At 36.0% G+C, this 22010-nt stretch overlaps 1 protein-coding gene across 1 annotated transcript; it reads left to right on the forward strand.

Annotated features, from left to right (window-relative positions):
* Positions 1-2908: 2908 nt before the first annotated feature.
* Positions 2909-20329, forward strand: LOC311092704 (uncharacterized protein). The gene is made up of 8 exons (XM_084129639.1): positions 2909-3091; positions 4374-5328; positions 7050-7139; positions 8767-9146; positions 13094-13144; positions 15793-16738; positions 16834-16923; positions 19638-20329. The coding sequence occupies exons 2-8, from the start codon at positions 4399-4401 to the stop codon at positions 19992-19994; spliced, it is 2844 nt and encodes a 947-aa protein (XP_083985765.1). The 5' UTR covers positions 2909-3091; positions 4374-4398; the 3' UTR covers positions 19995-20329.
* Positions 20330-22010: the final 1681 nt, after the last annotated feature.

The raw sequence follows: 22010 nt of genomic DNA on the forward strand, positions 1-22010 counted from the left end.
TTGTTGGGCTGCAACCCACGTCTGCACTTGTAATCATTTAATGTACAGTAAATTATGAGTTGATATACTTGAATAAAATGTTTTAGCAGATTACATGGCCGTACTTATTCATGCAACTCGATGTAAATATTTATAATAACATGAAATGCCAGGCACCGTTGGCTTTACATCCATAATGTTATGCAATCTCTAAGTGAAACAAAATATTCAGTGAAGACGTCATCATGCTGAAAAGGAAAGAAATTTCTAAATTGGAGACTGAGAATACATATTAAATGTTGACTTTAACATTTAAGATTTACTATTTTTTTTTGTGTGTTTTTATTTTAATTATTTTGAGTATATCTTTATCCGCTGATATTGAATATTTAATTGTCGCTAATTTCTACAATTTTACATTTACATGACCTTTTCCATCATTCTAACAGTCACTTAGTTTATCTTTGTTAATTAAATTGTTTGTTTTTAATTTAATTATATAATTTAACTTCTCTAAAAAATATTTTTAAAAAAATCATATTGTACATTATAATGTTGTGACCAGTGTTGTTTTAGCATAATTGATATACTATGATTTCTGTTAATATTTTGAATTAGAATAGATTTAAATTTTATATTTTACATTTTAATTTTAGCAATTCAGTTTTTATTATGTTTTTTTAATAAATATGTTTTTTTTATTATTATGTTTTAGGTAAATTAGTCAATTAAGAAAAAATTCGTAAATTAAGTTCGTAAATTAAGAACTTAAACTAAATGAAATTGAGACATTGTTTTGCCAACTAGCTGAATTTTATTTTGGATAATATTTATTTTATTTCAAGTAAAGAAAAAGGTTTTTTTAAATGGTTTTAGTTGTAGTTTACAATAATAAGCCTGGTTGAGACTCCCAAATCAATTTTTTTTTTAGCATTTCGTTTTTTAATTTATGTGTAAAGAATTTTTAAATATTAATATTACATATTTATTAAAATTATTATTTATTATATAAGTTATTATTTATTCAGAGTTAGCATTCATTTATTTAATAGTGTAGAATTTAGTGGTTATCGTCCATAAGAAGAAAATAATTATCATTAATTTGTTGTAATATTACTGGAATGTCACTTTTCGTGCAACACCATGTTATCGTTACACAATAGAAAGAGAATTTTTTTCCAATAAATTATAAAATCATCTTTTCCTATTTATTTTGGACAGTTTTTCCACGGGTTGTGAATTGTAACGGGTGTTGAGTTTATTTTGGCAGTGTTCAGTATGGCACTGGATTAGGGTGTGGTGATGAATGTGAAAGGTCAGAGGTTAAGCTGTTTGTAATGTTTCCTCGCTTCTTTGAAGTTCACCGGAGGGAGGCTCTCACTCCCGTTCAGCAGCTTGTGCTCTATCGACATACGATAGAAACATTATCAGAGCCGGCCAGGCCCCGCAAAGGCACGTTCATTACAAACAGATGCCTGTCCCGATGTAAATGACTTCACTGGGAATGTTCGTCCCACCCATGTGAATGAAATACAGGAAGCTGCGACAGGATGCCATGTCTGCGCACAATCACTCACACACCGATAACAGAGAACAAACTGCTGGAGGGTGTAAGAGTGTATGCGCGATGAGACATGTGAAGGTTACAGAGGCCCGCAGGGGTGTGTGTGTGTGTGTGAAGATACTGTTAAACAGTCAGATCACACAAAAATTAACATTCTATCATCGACCCTCATAATGCTTGGGAATATGTAACCTATATAGAGCTATTCTCCGGTGTCTGCTTGTTATATGAAGAACCTCAAAAGTCTTTTATCATTGGCCTCTGATAAAGCTGCTGGTTGACCTTTGACCTGAAGGTTTGCTCTTGTAGGAGTAGAGATGGAGAGATAATACAGGGGAACGGCTGCCTCTGGGCTCTCCTGACGCTCAAGGATGTGAGTTTGCCATTTTTGGGAGACGGGCTTGATGGGTGTGTGTGCGTCCAGTTCCTCTCATATTGTTAAAGCTTCCTGGCGCTGCCTAGTTGGAAGAAACAGTGATGTAAAACCCCAAGAACGGGGAGGAAAGGAACGGGGCCGAGGAAGGAAGTGTCCCTCTCTCTTTCATGAGCGCACATGCACTGACAGAGGACACACTTGAGTCAGCAGAACATCAGCGGAACAGGATCTCAGTAGGTCATTCTCTGAGAGGAACCACTTGAGAGAAGCCCAATGACACTCTGATTTCATATCCATCATGTGAATCCTCAAACATCAGCAAAGTTTCAGTGAATCTATCTACTGTTATTGCTCACACGTTTAAAGACCAAACCTTGGCAAAATAGGTCATCATTTATTAATATGGATACATCTTAAAATTAATAAAACCGAACACTTATGTGATGGATGAGAAATTTAAATCATTTTTTTTTTTTTTTTTTTATATTTGATTGTATTATTACATTAAGAGTGTAGAAACAGCTGTTTTGTCAAACTATACAGATCCAGATTCATACCACGGTATTCATCTATAGTCCTAGGTTCTTCAAAAGCATAGTATTATGGTAGTGTCTGGTATCATAGGGTCATGGTAATTTTATGGCTTTTTTGCAAGTGGGCCCTTACAAATGTGTGTGTGTATATATACACACATTTTTTCTGAGATCAGTGAGCATGTTCTGTTTCTTAAAATAAATAAATAAATAATAATTAATTTAATAATTGTGTTTCTATTTTTTTTTCTTCTTTTTATTGATTTAATGTTTATTCAATAATAATAATAAAAAAAAATTCTTTTGGACCTGAATTGCACACGTTATACTCATTTGCATAAAGGAAAACACGCCCCCCGTGAGCTGGCCATAAACATAGACAGTAAAGGCCATAAACCACGCCCATGCAGCGAATCAATGAAACTTATGAAAGCGGCGTTTTGAAGTTCTTGCGCTGCAGCTAAAGATAATTCTCATGAGACTTCACGCGACATTACATCGCAACATATGATCTGAACCCTTTATGAACTGCGGAACATTCGCGAAAGTCTCTCTGTATGAAGCAACAGCAATGATTTACATCGCAAACACAAGATGGAGTTATTTATCTGCGAATGACTGTTATTTTTAATATCAAAGGTGAGTTATTTTTTATAAAAAGTTGTTTTGATTTCATGTTTGTTGCTCTATGATTGATGTGAACAGGCTGGTGTTGGTTTATGATTGTTTTAAACACTTTTTACACTCACAAAATGATATGGTACTACCAGCACGATATCCAGGGAATACCATCGAAATGAATTTCAGTACCATGGAATTTTGTAAGTACTTTAGTATTACATTTTATTGCTCAGATGTTGTTCTATTGTTCTCAGTTATGTTTAATTTAAACATCAACTAAGTTAACTAAGTTAGAGTTAATTATCAACATAGAGTAAGACTAAAGAAGTACAGTATAAGATTAATGTGGAGAGCATACTTTTTTTTTGAGATCGCTGACTTTTTATTCCAGATCAAAAGTCAAGATTGTATCTTGACAAACCTAAACTTTGTGTGAGACTTACCTTTATTTAATCCCCTTACTTTAGGAGAAACAAATGAGAAATTAAAATTCTCAGTTATGTTTTATTTAAACATCAACTAATACAATCCCCTAGAAGAAGAAAAATAGATATAATAGAGTTAATTGGTACTGTATAAGATTAATGTGGAGAACATAAAAAAATGGTTTTGGAAATATTTGATGAGAAATATTAAAGTTATTGAGATCCATATCTCTGACTTTTGATTGTATCTTGACAAACCTGAACATTGTCTGAGATTTACCTTCATTTAATCCCATTACTTTAGGAGAAACAAATGAGATATTAAGATATTTCTTATGGGTCAGTAAAATCAATATCTGATCAGGTCATTCTGTCTTAAATTGGAATATCATCATCATGTGTCTTTCTATGAATTGTGTGATTGTGTAAAAGTGTTGCTTAAAACAATTTTACATAAAAGTAGCATTTAACATTTCCTTCTTAACTTTGACTACTTTAGGTAAAATAAATTTCTTTTTGTATTTGCTAAATTATTACAATTATGTTTACATAAACATGGATATCTTTTTTTTTTTACAGTATTTAATTTTAACAGTGGGAATAGCAGTAACACTTGGACTTTTATAATTATACAATTGTATAATAATAACCCACTTTATTTAAAAAAAGAACTCACCTCAAAGTCATAATATCATTGATTTATAACTGATTAAACTTACTGGGTTAAAACTGTCTCATTACATTTGCTGCAGTCCCCTATAAAAACAGGTGTCTTCTTGTTTACCCTTTGAATGAACACTGATATCAGAAACTATTTTTATTGGCTGAAAATTCTGATATAATGAACTGTAATGAGGAATGTGACTTTATTTCAGGCCCTTATTGTGAACGACTGAAGTCATGGCTTACTGGATCCAACTTAATTGGAGAATCTGGTTGTTGGTTCCACTGGCTCTGGATCATCTTGCTCTTGCTGAAGACCTGAAGCCCACCAGATGGCCTCTTTACCCTCAGAAGCCGCTGGTTCTCGTCTGGAACGCCCCAACTGAAGACTGCAGGCCTCGACACAAAGTCCATCTCCAGCTGGACCAGTTTCAGATTGTGGCGTATCCCACTGAGGGCTTCACCAAGCAGAACCTCACCATGTTCTACAAAGACCGCCTGGGCTTGTACCCACACTATGAGCACGACACCCCCGTCAATGGTGGACTACCACAGATCGCCAGCCTCACGCACCACCTAGAGAAGATGCCAGTGGGGATTGGGAAGTACATTCGTGACCCGTTAGCACAAGGTCTGGCCGTCATCGACTGGGAGGAATGGCGTCCGCTGTGGAATCGTAATTGGGAAGCCAAAAGCATTTACAAGAGCCAGTCGCAACGCTTAGTGGCCCAGAAAAACCCGAACTGGACTGTTACCAATGTAAACAAAGTGGCCCAGCTGGAGTTCGAGATGTCCAGCCGCATATTCATGCTAGAGACGTTGCGTCTGGCCAAAAGCTTGCGTCCCAACCAGCTGTGGGGCTTCTACCTCTTTCCTGACTGCTACAACCACGACTATCGCAACAGCCTGGAGAACTACACGGGCCGCTGCCCGGATGTAGAGGTGGCCCGGAACGACAAGCTTGAGTGGCTGTGGACTGAAAGCACAGCCCTGTTTCCTTCAGTATACATGAGCTCTGTGTTGCGTTCAACATCCTTCGGTCGCCAGTTTGTCCGAAACCGGGTGAAAGAGGGAATGAGATTGGCATCGGTGGGAGAGGGACTGGCACGTCCTGTTTTTGTCTACAACCGCCCTACGTATGCCAATGTGCTGGAGTTGCTGACAGAGGTGAGTTTGTAGAAAGCAGAAGAAGTAAGACTTTCATTTATCTTCGGATCACAAATGAAGATCTTTTTGATGAAATCTGAGAGATTTCTGTCCCTCCATTGACAGCTACGCAACTACCACTTTGACGCTTCAAAAAGAGATTCTCTCTTCAAAGAGATTTCATCAAAAAGATCTTCATTTGTGTTCGGAAGATGTGTTTAATGAAGGTCTTGCGGGTTTGGAACGACACAAGGGTGAGTAATTGATGACAGAATTTTAATTTCTGGGTGAACTATCCCTTTAAGAGTCGCGTTGCAAAGCATTTTTATTAGGTAATTTTCTTTAAAGAAATGAATATATTATCTTTTTTATCGAGTAATGTCTTTGCTAAGACATCTTATCTGAATCAATATTGAGATTAATTCCATCAAGTTAATATATTTTTTTTATGGATTTCTGACTTTGCAGATTCTATTTCCATTGCAGATTTAAAGTTAATATTGCATCTCGACAAATCTGAGGATTGTTTGAGACACTTCTGTGATGGAGATGTGTCATATTATCAGAGAAACATCTGATGAGTGGACTTTCCAAGCAAAACTTTCCATTTGCTCTTCATTTAATCCCATTAGTAAATGAACTGATTTTGGAAACTGTGTGATTTTCTGCAAAACTGCAAAGAGAAAGAAAGTTCCCACGTAGGCTGGAATTAAGCATTTCAAAGCATAAAAAATAACTTTTTACCATGGCTTTAATAATCTGAATCAATATGCACATGAATTAACATTAAATTAGTACTTTTACATTTATAAATGCATTTATCCAAAATAAAAATATTAGTACATTTATTATTTGGGAATGAGAGGTGACCAACTTTTATCCAAGATTTCTGAAAGTGCATGGGAACAATATTTTACCATTACTTGGGATAATTTCTGTGAAAGTCCATTTAAACCTATCCAAACACAAACACAAAGGCTGTAAAGCAAAAGCAACAGTTGCTTAGGGAGCGGTGCTTAGTAACATTTGCAAAGAGCCAATTAAAGTTTTGTAAAATCTCTGCATACAACCTACAGCTAACCTCTGACACTGAACAGAATGTGCGGAAATGAAGGTTGACCTTAAAGGACAAGATATTCCATTCAACTGCCAGTGACTCTCCCCATTCTCTGTGTTCAGTTGCTAAAGAGACGTCTTCTGAGTGTCTGCAAATATTTCTTCAATTGTGTATGTTAGTAAAGTTCACGTGCCCAACTGTTGTCTTCCCCCTAAAGATCTTCCGGTTTTATGCACAACAAAAAACATCTTTAAAACAAGATCTATCATAACTTCAGAACTTAAAGGTGAAGCGTGTACTTTTTATAAAACACTTTCTTCTATAGTTAAATATACAGAGACAACTATGTGACTCTGTGGTGCTTTCTTAACATTGCTCCATTTATTTGAGCAGTTTTAGTGAAGATTAAAGCATGTATATGGTCTTTGTGTTGTTTATCACAAAGCTTTTCCTTATATACCCATACTTTCTGCTCTTTATCTCTGTATATGTGTGTTTATGTGCTTTGGAACAGGAAGGGTGCTGGTCGTGTTTTCAGTGCCACCACCCATCATATCATTCCAGCTAATTTCCTAGATTGTTTCAAAGATGCTGTGACAAAACTGTATTCATTCGTTATTTGTGGCCTCAACTCTCAGCAATGTCCAAGATCCAGTGACTGATTCCCTTGTGTGTGTTTGTGCAGACTGATTTGGTGTCCACCATTGGAGAAAGTGTGGCCCTGGGAGCAGCTGGTATCGTATTCTGGGGCGATGCCACTTATGCCGGCAGCAACGTAAGCATTCACACATCACATTGTATATTATTGTAATAATTAATAGTACTTTCTAATGATAATAATCAGGGAAGCAGGAGGCAGGAACCATTGAACGTTCACCATAACTTTAATCACAGAATAAACATAAACAACTAAATGTAAGTAGGCGACAGCCCCTCATGGACGACTGCCACATAAACTAAAACAAAACAACAACATAAAGTCCAGGTCTGGTCCTCTCTCGTCCTTCACTTTCGTCCCTTCTCTTTTTATCCTTCCGGAGCTCCACTGTGGGACTCGAGACACTCGCTTTGTTCCCACGGCTCTCGGCCCTGCCCTGCTTCTTCTTCTTATTTTGCTAATGGTGCTTTTGTTGTTCATAATTACATTATATATCATATTTGTTATGCAACTGTACAAGGCAAATGTGTTGTACACAATCTACTCCATGCCTTCTGTCATCTGATACTTTTTAGCAAGTAAAAGGCCTTTGAATATAATTGTACAAACGTCCACCTTCAGCTTGTGGTTCATGTGTCTTTTTGCTGTGAAATCTTTACTGATTTTTATAAAGTAAACGTATGTTTAAAATGTGAGTCTCAAATCTGATCCATCATGCTTTTGAGGAACGTTTATGTTCATGTCTCAATCACTATTGTAATGCATTGCGGTAACACTTTACAATAAGGTTCATTAGTTAACTACCTTTGTTAACGTGAACTAAGAATGAACAATACTTCTACATCATTTATAAATCTTAGTTAATATTAATTTCAACATTTACTAATACATTATTCAAATCAAAGGTTGTATTTGTTAACATTAATTAATGCACTGTGAACATGAACAAACAATGAACAGCTGTGTTTTCATTAACTAACATTAACAAAGATTAACAAATACAGTAACAAATGTGTTGCTCATGCTTAGCTCATGTTAGTTAATACATTAACTAATGAACCTTATTGTAAAGTGTTACCTGCATTGCATTATACGTTTTGCCCTCCATAATAAAAACTACAGAGCTTTGATCATAAAACTAAGCATTTAAATATCATTTTACTAAGACATGTTATTGGGAGATGTAGAGTGAAGACTAAAATTTCTAAGCATTTTATGTAAGTCTGTTATAAAGATTTCATTGATTTACATTTCAAGCTATTAAAAGTTCATCTTACTTTTTGATTGTATAAATAACATCTGCACCAAATTGCATATTTGTTTTTTGAGCTCCATATTCTCATATCATGCTATATGGTTTAATGCCCTGATGTATCAAATAGGATTCAAGCATGAAACTCTTATGCAAAAATTATTAAAAAAAATGTTTGGATTTCTGACTATTATTATTATGTCAAGTTTACGTGGTCAGGATTGGTGATTTAAACTTTGGCACATAAGTTGTCCTTTGCTGTTTTTGCCACAGACATAAATTATTTCTTTGTAGACAAACTAATAACTGCATAGCAACACTAAAATGCCTACATCACCTTAGCAACGCCCTGGAAACCACCCACAACACCTTAGCAACTGCAAAATAACACATTAAAGTGTCTGCAACACCCTGCCAACCACCTAGCAACATGGCAGTTTTGCAATGGGGAAACTTGACATAATTTCTCTCTTTATCTTTTTCATCATTCAGGCCAGTTGTTCCAGTATAAACCAGTTCTTGCGGGGTCCACTGGGCCGATACCTCCTCAACGTCTCCACGGCAGCCGAGCAGTGCAGTCGGTTCCTGTGCGGTTTCCACGGCCGGTGTCTGCGCAGACATCAGGACACAGACACGTATCTCCACCTTGACCCACAGACGCACACAATAGTTGGCCAGGGCAGTGAACTGCACGTGAAGGGAGAAGCGAGCGTGGAAGAGCGGCGGCGGATGAGTGAAGACTTTCAGTGCCAGTGTTATAGCGGGTATCGGGGCGAGAGATGTGACCTCGAGGACCCTCTTCAGCAGCGGGGACACGGACATGCACTAAAAGCAATGTGGATTTACCTTCTCAGTCCATTGCTGCTTCATTTACTGACCTGAACACACCTCAACTTGCACTCGTTTTCTTGCTTATGAAATGTTTGTCGCTCCAAATGCTGTTCTGAAAAGGTCCCTCGCTTTCATGAAGTCATGTGGGTGAGCTTGAAAATGAAAATCATAAGTATAAACACAGGAAACTCAAAAGTTCCTTTGAGTTTAAATAAGCACTTTTGTTTGTTGTCACATGTTACTCACACACCCTTTGAGCCAGATGTAGGAAATTGTGCAACAGGAAAATCTCATGAAAATCTTTGACTATGACTAATGACTATCTGATAGTGGATTCATTCAGAAGAGGTTTTATTTGAAACTCATATAGTTGAGTCACCGATCATCAAACAATTTGAATAGGTGGACATCTGGTTTTATGCATCCGTCTTGGTTTGAGTGTGAATTTAAGACGTGACTATAAAGATGCTGGTTATCTAAAACTACAATGTAGGGTGCAAACATCAAATGTAGTTACACAGATACACAAGTATGATTTGAATAGGTGGAACTAGTGGATTTGAGCAAGCCTTAAATGGACAGTTCATCCTAAAATTAAAATTATGTCTATTTATTCAATATTAAAGAGGCCATTTGATGCGTTTTAATGTTTTCCTTTTCCTTTAGTTTGTAATGTATCTGTTCAAGTTCATAGTCTTCCACAAAAGGGATTTATTCTAACAGAGAACATTGCTCCAGACCAGCCTAAAATGCCTCGATCGAAGTTCAGATATTGCTTCTGCAAACATCTAGCAATTTGAAATATCATGTCCGCCCAAAGACTACAGGTCTTGTACCTTTGTCTTTTTGTCTGATTGTTTTTTGCTTCAAATCAAAGTTTGTAGTGTTGTGTTTCACCTCGTTCCTAATTGGCTTGGTTCATGGCTTATAACACTTTAAAGTAGACTTAAAAAAAAAAAAAAAAAACTATGGGAAAACTGAATGGAAAAAAATACTTCCTGAACCAGCTTTACTAAAAAAGGGAAAAAGCTGAAAAAGGGGGCGGGTACGTGAAAAAAAAATCTATATTTTTTTAACATTAAAGTATGTTAACCTGTTCTAATAAAATAAAATAATGACCTTTTAAAATAGCATCACATGGCCTCTTTAAATTAATATTCATTTATATTTCAGTCTTTCAGTGAAATATAGTGCATGAGTTTAATAATCATTAATATGAGACTACTAGTGCTGTAAATGTGGACACATGCTGGCTGACCTGAGTTTGAATCTGGCTCGTATTTCATTTCCTCATCACAACCCTGTTTCCCTTCCTGTCCTATAAAGGCAAAAACCCTTAAAATAAACAAAGTTGCTACTCAAGAACTGAGTTATTTATATCCTGTTATTTAAAAATATTTTGCAACTTTATTTTGACTGTTTCGTGGACTAATTGAACTGTTGCCGAATCAGCATTTATGCACACTTTTTGCTTCGTTCAGCATCTCTGTCAGTGTTGTAGAGGTGATTGTTATGGTAATGAGAGTTATGTGACCGCTGTCATATTCATATGTGAAAAAGGCACAAGCACTGGACTGTGAGAGAAGCATTTGCATTACATCTTTGAACTGTGGCATTATTGCGAATTATATTTTCTGAAATTGTGATGCACAGAGTAAAAGTATTATATTTGATCAAAATGATTTCTGCTTTTGATTAAAGGAAATGTGACTGGTAACATTGTGCATTCATTTTAAAGAGTGTTCATTTCTTTTCACAGTTATCGCTTCCTCAACAGTTCACAGTCAGTGACCATTCAGTGTTTCTCAGTTAGTGGAACTTTTTACTGAGTAAAAGAACTAAAAGAGGAGAGATGTATGAGGCTCCAACCCTTGGATCTGGAGGACCAGCCCAAATTACAGGGTTTACAAACCACAAAGTTATATTTGTTGCTTTTAACTCTGTGAACGTTTACTCAAAATAGACATTTACCAGTAGGAAGCAATATGAAATATGGCATGTTTGTAAGTCTTAATAACTCTAGAAATGGCTTCAGTAGTTCAGCTGCTTTGCATGCAGCTGTGGTGTTTGATGTTGGTTCCTCATTTGTTAATTTTAGTTCTTCGCGAGTATTTGAGTATTTGGATCACAGATTTTAAAATTGCTTCCTTGTTTTTGAGAATTTAAGTCTTGATCTTGAAATGCTGTGAGTCACTAGTCACATGACCATATATCACACACAATCTACACGAAAAGAACAACCTTTGCAGTTCAGATACTTACCAATATAGCTACCAATTTTACACTTCAAAAAGTTCATAAAGAGATCGTAAAACTAATATGAATTGAGCAGTTTAGTCCAACATTTCTGAAGTGCATGAGCTCAAAGCTTCTGTAGGCTATACCACAACTGATGTGTGAGTTGATGCATGTTTATATGTAAATAAAAGCCTAAATTCAATTTGTGCATCATATAAAGCGATCGTGTCTCTTCAGATAATTTGGACTAAACCACTCAATTAGTTTTACGATCTCTTTATGAACTTTTTGAAGCATCAAAGTTCCAGTTGCATAGATGTCAATGGAGGGACAGAAATCTCTAAGATATCATCAAAGAGATCTTCATTTGTGTTCCGAAGATGAACGAAGGTATTACAGGTTTGGAACGACATGAAGGTGAGTAATTAATGACAGAATTTAATTTTTTAGGTGAACTATCCCTTTAACGCTGGCTGTGTGCCCTACGCTCCTCCTTAGACCACGCCCTCTTTTCCTTTAGAGACTTTTAAGTCACGAGAGAAGCTGAAACCAATAACTTAGATATTTCGTGAGTGATTCATAAAGATTTTCTGAATAAGTAAGTATGATATATGTCTAGCTGATATGATTGCGTGCATTTATTCATATAAACAGCGTCAAAATGTACATTTCTCTGTGTTTGACGGTTTTCTTGCGTAAAGTCATGGTTCCTCTTTTTAGTTCTGTAACGTTAACGTTAAGTTACCAGAAAAATGAACGACAAAATATGTCACCACCATTCTTCTAATTATCATAAACGTCTAAACACAGCTTGTCAGATCTTGCCCATTTAATGCGTGTATTTAACTTCAAGTTTTGTGTAAGTTACCATGGTAACCAACACTCACATAAAAATACTATGGTAATACTACGTTTTTTTTGGACGTGTTGGTTTCAGAAGTACTGATGGTAATACTCCATCTTCTAAATGTACCATGGTACTAAAACTCGTGTGACAAGATGGTGGTAAAATAGTAATTTTTGGTGCTTTTGTCTTTGTAAGGATATGTATGATGGTAAATTTATTTATATAACTTTAGCTATTCTTCTTTTTGTTGTTGTTTTATTTCATGTAATGTCTTGCTTTTTTATTTGGACCCTGAGTCTAATAAAGCTTTTGATACATATATATAATCATATAAATACCATAATATTATGTTTACTGTACTATAATATCAACACAAATTTAATATTCATATATCACAGTATTACCATAACGTGCCCAAGATGTTAATAATGTTAAAGAATAATGATAATGGGTCAATGACGTGACGCCTAAATTTTCTGTCCGATTGCATTTTTTCAGGCAAAAATGGGTTTAAATGCATAAAAAGATACTGTATATTTATAGTACCTCTCCCATGTATGTACTCACTTTAACTTTTAAAAAACCTTTACTTATTTGTTATTTTTTTTGTTATTTAAAGTGTCAAAACATCATGTGGTGCGACCGTCCGGCCATAACTTCTGTTTTGAAAACGTCTTTGAAATTACTCTGAATTTATTCAAATTTATTTTCTGCACTATTTGGCATGATTTCCAAAATGTTTTGTAATCCTTTAAAAAAATTCAAAGCATTTGTATTTATATTTCCATCATAATATACAAACAAACTTTGTCCGATGATGTCCATTTTATGAAATATCATGTGGTGCGACCATCAAGGAACTACCATTTTGGGACTTATATGTTGAAAACTATTCAAACACAGGAAGTTACATCATAAACCAATATACCAAGGACCCATGGAAGCAGCAAGCAGGTTTGTAATTCTCTCAAATTGGAAAAAAAATAAACCTTTGTAATGGTTGGTATGTAGTTGCCACATTTGGATGTCATGTGGGATGACCTCAAAAAAAATTTAATATTAAAGTTATTTCTACAAATATATATTTTTATTATAAATTTCATAGTGACCTTTTTTGGCAAGCTAGCTTGTTTTGTTTAGGTGGCCAATTCTGTGCCTGTAAATTATGACTGAATTTGAAAATATCATGTGGTGCGACCAAATATCATGTGGTGAGACCACTGCAGACTGTTTTCCATGATAGATATATGTCCTAGATTGGCCTTTTTATGCTTTTATATTCAATTGACGGTTTATATAAAAAAAGTACTTTACTTCAATATCATTTGGAATAGATTTTTATGCAATTTGAGATCTTTTTTTATAGATTTCAGACAGTTTGTGTTTACTCTTTGTACAATATGAGAAAAATGCAACAAAAAAAAATTAGAGCATGTAATTTCAGTTTAGTAATAATGCATGTATTAGTAGTGTATTTATTATTGCCTATTTATTTATTTAAAACTATTTTAATCTATTTTACCAGATGCCACTGCCAAGCGAAAAAATTCTAACCCTGCAGCAAGAGCAGAGTACCTTGATAGGAGAAGAGTGAAATATTATTACAGTTTAAAATATCTGTTTTCTATGTGAATATATAGTAAACTGTAATTTATTCCTATGATCAAAGCTGAATTTTCAGCATCGTTACTCCAGTTTTCAGTGTCACATGATTCTTCAGAAATAATTCTAATATGTAACCCTAGACCACAAAACCACTCAATGGGTCAATGTCACATGGGTAAATTTTTTGAAATTGAGATTTATACATCATATGAAAGCTGAATAAATAAGCTTTCCATTGATGTATGATTTGTTAAGATAGAACAATATTTGGCCGATACAACTGAAAATCTGGAATCTGAGGGTGCTACAAAATCGAAACATTGAGAAAATCGCCTTTAAAGTTGTCCATTTATGTTTGCAATATTGCTATATTCACTCACAAAAATAAATGTTTATAAATTTATGGTAGGACATTTACAAAATATAAAACATGATCTTTATTTAATATCCTAATGATTTTTTGGAATAAAAGAAAAATCGATAATTTTGACCCATACAATGTATTGTTGGCTATTGCCACAAATACCCTGTGCGACTTGTGACTGGTTTTGTGATCCAGGGTCACTAATGATTTGCTGCTCAAGAAACATTTCTGATTATTATCAATGTTCATATTTTTTTTTGGAAACTGTGATACATTTTATATGTCAGGATTATTTGATGAATAGAAAGTTCAAAAGAACAGCATTTATTTGAAATAGAATCTTTCGGAACATTATAGCCTGCGCCTGAATGTGACACTGAATGTGTCCTTGATTAATAAAGTATTAATTACTTAAAAAAACTATTGACCCCAAATGTTACCTGTATACAATACTTTTATGAAATAATTTATATCTATAACATTATTATTTGTTAGAAAGAAATTCTAAGTCAAGTTAAATTAAATGGTGCACTTGTGTTTGTGAAGTGATTTTTTTTTTTTTATAAAAGTGAGTTTATAAAATGTTTGTGTTCAGGAAAATTCTGTGAAATTTGTATAAAATCTGGTTTAAATAAAAAAAAATTGTATAAAATGTATTGTTCATTGATCTCTTTAAATAGATTTTTAACTACATAAGGTTTTCGTGTCATTTGGAGCGACCACTTATCATGTGGTGCGACCAATAAAAGCTATCACTGTATTCAATTTAAAATAAAATATCTTATTTCTGTGGCTGAAATATGAATCACTGATACAGTATGCTTTAGTAAATTATATTTTTAAAACATTTCTATCAGTTTTATGCGATTTACAGGAAAAATAAGTCTGTTAACTGCATTTTAGAAGGCGACTGAAATCGCAGAACAAAAATATGAGATCATTATATACAAAAACTCAAAAGAAATTCAAATACTCTGTTTTTAAACACTTTAATTACTGAGAACATGTAAAAAAAAAATACATTTATGTTAAGGAAATTAATTAATTTTAAGATAAATCACGGTCGCCCCACATGACATTTTTTAAGCCTATGGACAATTCATCTAGATGAAAAAACACTAAAATCACTTAATTTAAATTTTTTATTTGAATTTATATGTACACAACATTCTTAATGATTGAACAATTGCAATATATATTGTTAATTTTCGTATTTTAAAATTGGCCTGTTGAAAATCCTTATACGTCATTGACCCTAATTTTTATTTTGTAAACGTCATAGTTACCATGCCTCTCTTTACCAATGAAATGAAAAATCATGTACAGTTATAAAGTCACGTTTCAGGGGAAAGGTCCACACACACACACACACACACACACACACACACACACACACACACACACACACACACACACACACTTAATGTAGTGTTTCCTGAAGTGGATGATTATTATGGATAATGAGTTGTTCAGGATAAAGTATACCTTTGTTCAAAAAAATTGCCTCTCATCATTGAAATTACTTTTCGAAATTAGACTGTAGCTCGACTTCATTTCCATTTAAATTGCCTCGGCTCATGTAACATCAGGTGTGGAGCTGGATGCTAAATGTTCCACGTTCCTGTCATTGCAGGTCCAACGTGTCACCTTTTCCAGGGATGGACGAGCTTGGACGTCGAACATGTCCTCTGCTGGTGTTCAGCATCTGTTTTGCGTCTGTTCTCGGCCGTCCCCCGATCTCATCCCCTCTCCTCACTCATCTCCCGTTTTTTTCCGTATGGAACGCGCCGACGGAGCGCTGCATGTCTCAATTTGGGGTCGAGCTGGACTTGAGCGTCTTTGACATCGTGCACAACCGCGAACAGGCCTTCATGGGCGACAACATCACTATTTTCTACTCTGATAAGTTGGGAGAGTATCCTTACTATGGCCTTGGCAGTGAACCGGTGTATGGAGGTGTTCCTCAGAACTCCAGCCTGAACCAGCACCTTCGGAAGGCCGATGGCGACCTGCGGACAGACATCCCAGATCGTGGCTTTCACGGGCTGGCCGTCATCGACTGGGAAAAGTGGAGGCCGCTGTGGGAACGTAACTGGGACACTAAAGAAGTTTACTGGAAGGGCTCTAGGACTTTAGTGAAAGCCAAACATCCTAGCTGGAATCCGGATCAGATAGAAACGGAAGCTGTGCGTGAATTCGAGGAAGCTTCACGGGCCTTTATGGAGGAGACTTTAAAGCTGGGCCACAAAGAGCGTCCTGGAGGATTATGGGGGTTTTATGGCTTCCCTGGCTGCTATAATTATCAGTACAAGAAGAACGGGACGTATACGGGTGAGTGTCCTGCTCTGGAGATGAAGAGGAATGATAAACTGGCCTGGCTGTGGAACGTCAGCTCGGCCCTGTACCCTGATATCTATCTGGACCTGGGGCTCCGGGGCCGGGATCGGGATATCTTGCTGTACAGCCGGCATCGGATCCTGGAGGCCCTGAGAGTGAGGGAACAGATCTCCCATCACCCACCACCTGTCTTCCCCTACGCCAGGATCGCCTACACTTACTCCTTGGAGTTTCTCTCACAGGTCAGCACTGATAAAGTTGAACTATGAATAAAAATGAAAGGGGTAAAATACAGAATTGATCAAAAACGTAGTTTATATGTCACTTGTGTTTTCAGGAGGACTTGGTGCACACTATTGGAGAGAGCGTCGCTCTAGGAGCTTCTGGTATCGTGCTATGGGGCAATGGGAACTACTCCAAAACGAAGGTCAGAGTGAATAATACAGAAATACACACACTTCTGATAACACCACCCTGCATCATATGTGCTGAAGGAAATCCAATACTCATTTCTTACTAATTTTGGGGTGATGATTCCAAAAATAGTGCCTGTTTTGCTCAAGCATGTCACACTTTCTCATAAAATATGTGGATTTTGTTGTATTTTTGGGTGAAGAAGTCGGAAAAACTGCCACAAAGACGTGATTCCTGTCGTCCTCTGAGCCAGGCTAAAGCTATTTGTGCCAATTTCCACATGTATGACATTATTTTAAAGGGATAGTTCACCCAAAAATGAAAATTCTGTCATCATTTACTCGTACTCGTGTCGTTCTGAGAGATTTCTGTCCCTCCATTGACAGCTACACAACTACCACTTTGACGCTTCATATGATGAACAGATTGAATTTAGGCTTTTATTCGCGTTTAAAGCTTAGTTTTACAATGTCTTTATGAACTTTTTGAAGCGTCAAAGTGGTAGTTGCGTAGCTGTCAATGGAGGCTCTCAGATTTTATTAAAAATATCTTCATTTGTGTTCCGAAGATGAACGAAAGTCTTACGGGTTTGGAGCGACATGAGGGAGTAGAGGATGACAGAATTTTCATTTCTGGGTGAACGATGCCTTTAAGCCTAATCCTGATTTCAAGATTATAATTATTGCCAGTGACAGAAGAACATGCAAACATGACCCAGATGTTTTCTGCTAAACCTGTGGGTGTTTTACTGCATCAAAAACAGCGACAGAAAATTACAGATTTTGTGGTGGGGAAATAAAAAATAAGTATATATTTATAAAATACTTTTTTGTTTTTGTAAAGTTGGAACAAATGTGTTTTTTAACCAAAAATGGTTCTTCTATGACATCACTGCAAAAAAACCCTTTGGAAACCAGTGTAGGGAAACTTCTGCTGAATATGTGGCGTCACGCTGGACATGTTCTGTTCACTCATACTCATATGTCAAGAAGACTTGTATTTTCAGTTGTCAAACATGAAATGCTTTTGGGAAGTTGACACCCTATTTTGTAAAATGCTTTGCTCCATCTTAGTTTAGTTTAGTTTACTTTATGTGCACAAATATAAAATATACAGTATACAATGAAAACAAGAAAGTACAATCCATGTACAGTGCAGGGAGAGGCAGAAAACACAAAAGGGCTTACTTAAAGCCTCCACCGAAACAACAAAGAAAAACTAACTAATTATGAAAATTAAATTATGTAAATTGACAGTTAAGTGACAGTGAACCAGTAAATTTAATTAAATTATACATTTTTACATTTTCATCTTAAATTTCTCTGGAAAGTTACCTTTACTTGAATATATCTTATAAATGAAAAAAAAAGAGAAAAAATTCCATACCTAAGATACGCACTTTCTGTTACACATTCATATAATTAGTTTTTAACCTTAAAATATTAATGTTGATGAAAGCTACAGCTCATAGCCACAGTACACTCTCAAAAATAAGGTTTCCAAAAAGGGTTTTCACAGCGATGCCGTAGAAGAACCATTTTTGGTTCCCAAAAGAACCTTTCAGGGAAAGGAAATTTTGTCTTAAGCCCTATTCACACTGGATTAGTATTATCTGGGGACCTCGTGTGACTTATAAATTACCACTCCACATCTGAATTTCGGGTGGCGCATTCGCACAGGATAAGCAAAGCCTGTGATTTCACTCGAATTTATCTGCTGGATATGATGTCAATAGGCTATTGCTTGGAAATGTCTTGTCATTATAGGTCTAGCTGTATGAAATATCATAAACAGAAGAATGTTTCTGACCGCATACTGCTATACATGTCTTTTATCTCCATCTTTTGCTCTTCTGATGGTTTTCAGCTTTCTCTTTCTGCAAATTGTATAGTTGTATGGTGTAGCCTATAGTGAAATGACCCAGCACCCAAAATACTATCAAAACACTCCAACGCAGCCAACATTCTTCACGAAAGATGGATAAAAAAATGCACAGGAAACAAAAACCTTGAAAAAATTATATACGACCCCGCCAAATCACAGAGATGCCGATTCGCACGGGACTAATATTATCACAGGACCTCGGGGTGTTCAGCGAAATATGGCAGGTCATTTGCAGGGGAATCTTTACAAATTACAGACATGACCGATTCGCACGGGATTAAGTCTTTACAAATGACTAGAGGTCACCAGGTAATACTTATCCTGTGCGAATAGGGCTTTAGTCTGAAGAACATTATAGCGGCTTCTCAATCTAATGATCAAACCGCTGAGAGACTAAGACAGGGACTTTATGCACTTGTGACGCATAAAATAAAACATTGTTGAAGAATAAACTTTTACTAGGTTTTTTATTGCACAGACCGATGTTTCTTGATGGTACAAAGTTTAGTGGTCAACAAAGAATACATGGTCCCTGCTCACCTCCTCCTCCTATTTCAGTCAGTGAACAGGTGACTAATATTCACATTCCTACGAAATCCTGTGACCCCCCACCATGATCACGTGACAGTCAAAAACATTACCTCTTTCATGTCTACTACAAACATTTTAATAATCTGAAGAACCTTTTTCTACTTTAAAGAATCTTTTGTGCATTTGAAAGGGAATCATTTATGGAATCATCAATGGCAATAAAGAACATTTCATTTTAAGAGTGTTTAAACTCACTAACATGTACACATAACCAATGATCATATCCTCTCCATATTCTCCATATCTGTGCAGAGAGCCTGTGTAGCGGTGCAGGAGTACCTGGACGTCACTCTTGGCCGCTACATCGTGAACGTGACAGAGGCAGCGTTTCTCTGCAGCAGGACCGTGTGCTCGTCCCAGGGCCGGTGTGTCAGACGAGACCCGAGCGCCACAGCCTTCCTGCATCTGGACCCAGCCTCATGGTCCATCGTTCCCAGAGCAGGACTGCCTGGGCCAGTTACAGCGGGTCCGTCTTATGTAGCTCACAGGAGGCTGAGGACGGCTGAAGATCAAACCGGAGGATTCACAGACAGTTTTAAGTGCCAGTGTTTCCCAGGCTGGGGAGGAGAACAATGTCAGAAACCAGTGCCTGTAGAGACTGTTACATAACAGAAGTTAGACTAGACTCAGGGTGGGTCACCTGAAGTTTGCTGGGTTAACAAATACAACCCATCACCCCTGTGCACTTGACTGTCACAAATGTATTTGATGAAGTGTATGCCAAATGACTAGGTGCTTTCATACTTGCTAGCTAAATGTTATAAAACATGATGAGTTTGTCAAAATCAAGATGCATTTTATTTTGAGTTTTGAATGTTTACTTCAAACACATGGAAAACCCTGAGAATGTAAATTATCTATTGATTTAAATAATCTTATTCAAATTCAATCATCAACAAATCATTGAAATCTATATGGAATAAACTATTTTGACTAATAATGTCACATACATGTTTTCTTCTTTTCTTTTATGAATGATTAGTTGAGAATGATGGAATTTACATATTTCATTTAAAATACACAAACAGAAAAGGCATTACCTGGTTGCTGAGTTGTTACCCTTTGTAAATACTAGACTTGCATTTCCTGATGGCAATACCAGTGTCTTTGAGGCAGAAGAGTTAAAGTCAGGTTTTATGTTTTGGCTCTAGGCCTAGTCGTTGAATCTGTTATATGCACAAGAAATGCAGCGTTGTTGCTCTTTACATTCGGCGAGCATCTTCTTTTAGATCAACTGTGAAATTACACCATCATTTTAATTTAGTGTAAAAGCGGCTATGAATAAATGCATGCAAGAAACAAAAGACTAATTACAATTTACGATGCAAATAATTGCAAAAATATCACAGTTTGGCAAACATTATTACAACATCATTGTTGTTGGTTAGTTTTAGAATGCAGAACTTGCTAACAATGTAAATCAATGAAACCCATTAAATCAAAACGAAGTTTTATGGCTTTTATTCCATGTCAAATATATGCATTTAATTTGAACAAAATCAACTTTTACCAGATATATGCATTTAAAATGTACAGTCTTTGTTTTCTGTGAAAACAGACATTGCAAACTGAACTTGGACTGAGGTAAAAATGAAAATTTGGTCCAATAAAACGCTCTCTAATTCAAGCCTGCTCCGCCCCCTAATAACAATCATATATCATGATGATCTGACCAGCGAATCATAGTTCAGGCTGTGGTGTAGCTTAAAGGCTATTGGTTATTTATTTATTTTTTGATGAGGCCTTTGATAGATCCTGACCAGGTGCCTGTTTCAGAAAGGAGGTTGAGTGAAAACTCTGAGTATGTTAACCCTGAAATGAGGGAAACTCTGAGTTTTCTGTTTCAGAATGGGAGGTATGTTAAACCTGAGAAAGCAGGGTGAGTCAAGCCTGTTTCAGAAAGAGAGGTAACTTATACTCCGAGTCAGTTACCATGGTAACTTACTCTGTGAACCTAACCTGGTCGGGAGCAGGTTTTCTTCTGTAAACCCAGAGTTTATTTCGGTCTCCTCCCCTTTTTAAAGTGGAAGTGGTGTTTAAACACCTAATTCATTCTTTCAGTACATTTTTATTAATAAAATTAATCTTTTATTAATAAATAAAATATTGCTTTTTTTTTTTTTTTAAATAAGATGAAGTCTATATAACTCCTTAACTGGCAACTGAAAACACAGTAGTAGATTAGAGTTACATAATGTAGTTCTAAACAAATTCTACAGAATTAAACTGTGGCATTTACTGGAAATCACTGAACTGTTCATCTGTGCACCAGAAGTTGATGGACCGTCCTCCTGCTGTTCTTCCACACTCTGGGGGCGGGGGGAGGGATAAAAATACCCGTTTATACTTAGATTTAAACTTAGATTCTATAGGCTACTCCACATAAAAATGTGAAAAAATGTGAATGTGTAGATTGTTTGATGTGTAGACACATAATATTAACATTACCTCTGTAGGCCTCTCTGTGGCAGCAGAAACTCTTTATCCCCATGTGATGAGCATTTGGTCGAGTGCACTTTATAACACTATTTGTCAGAATTTCTGGTGTATTGAGTGGCTACTTACAACTGCCTGGGGTTCTGTTGGGACAGGAGGCTCCAAAAGACAGATATTACCATCAGAATC

The sequence above is a fragment of the Abramis brama genome, assembly GCF_963993115.1.
Source record: "Abramis brama genome assembly, chromosome: 11".
Classification (NCBI taxonomy): domain Eukaryota; kingdom Metazoa; phylum Chordata; class Actinopteri; order Cypriniformes; family Leuciscidae; genus Abramis; species Abramis brama.

Coding starts and splice junctions, on each gene's coding strand:
- LOC311092704 (XM_084129639.1), top strand. CDS start 4,399: ATGGCTTACTGGATCCAACTTAATTGGAGAATCTGGTTGTTGGTTCCA. Junction 16,739..16,833: donor CCTTGGAGTTTCTCTCACAG/GTCAGCACTGAT, acceptor TTGTGTTTTCAG/GAGGACTTGGTGCACACTAT. Junction 16,924..19,637: donor GGAACTACTCCAAAACGAAG/GTCAGAGTGAAT, acceptor ATATCTGTGCAG/AGAGCCTGTGTAGCGGTGCA.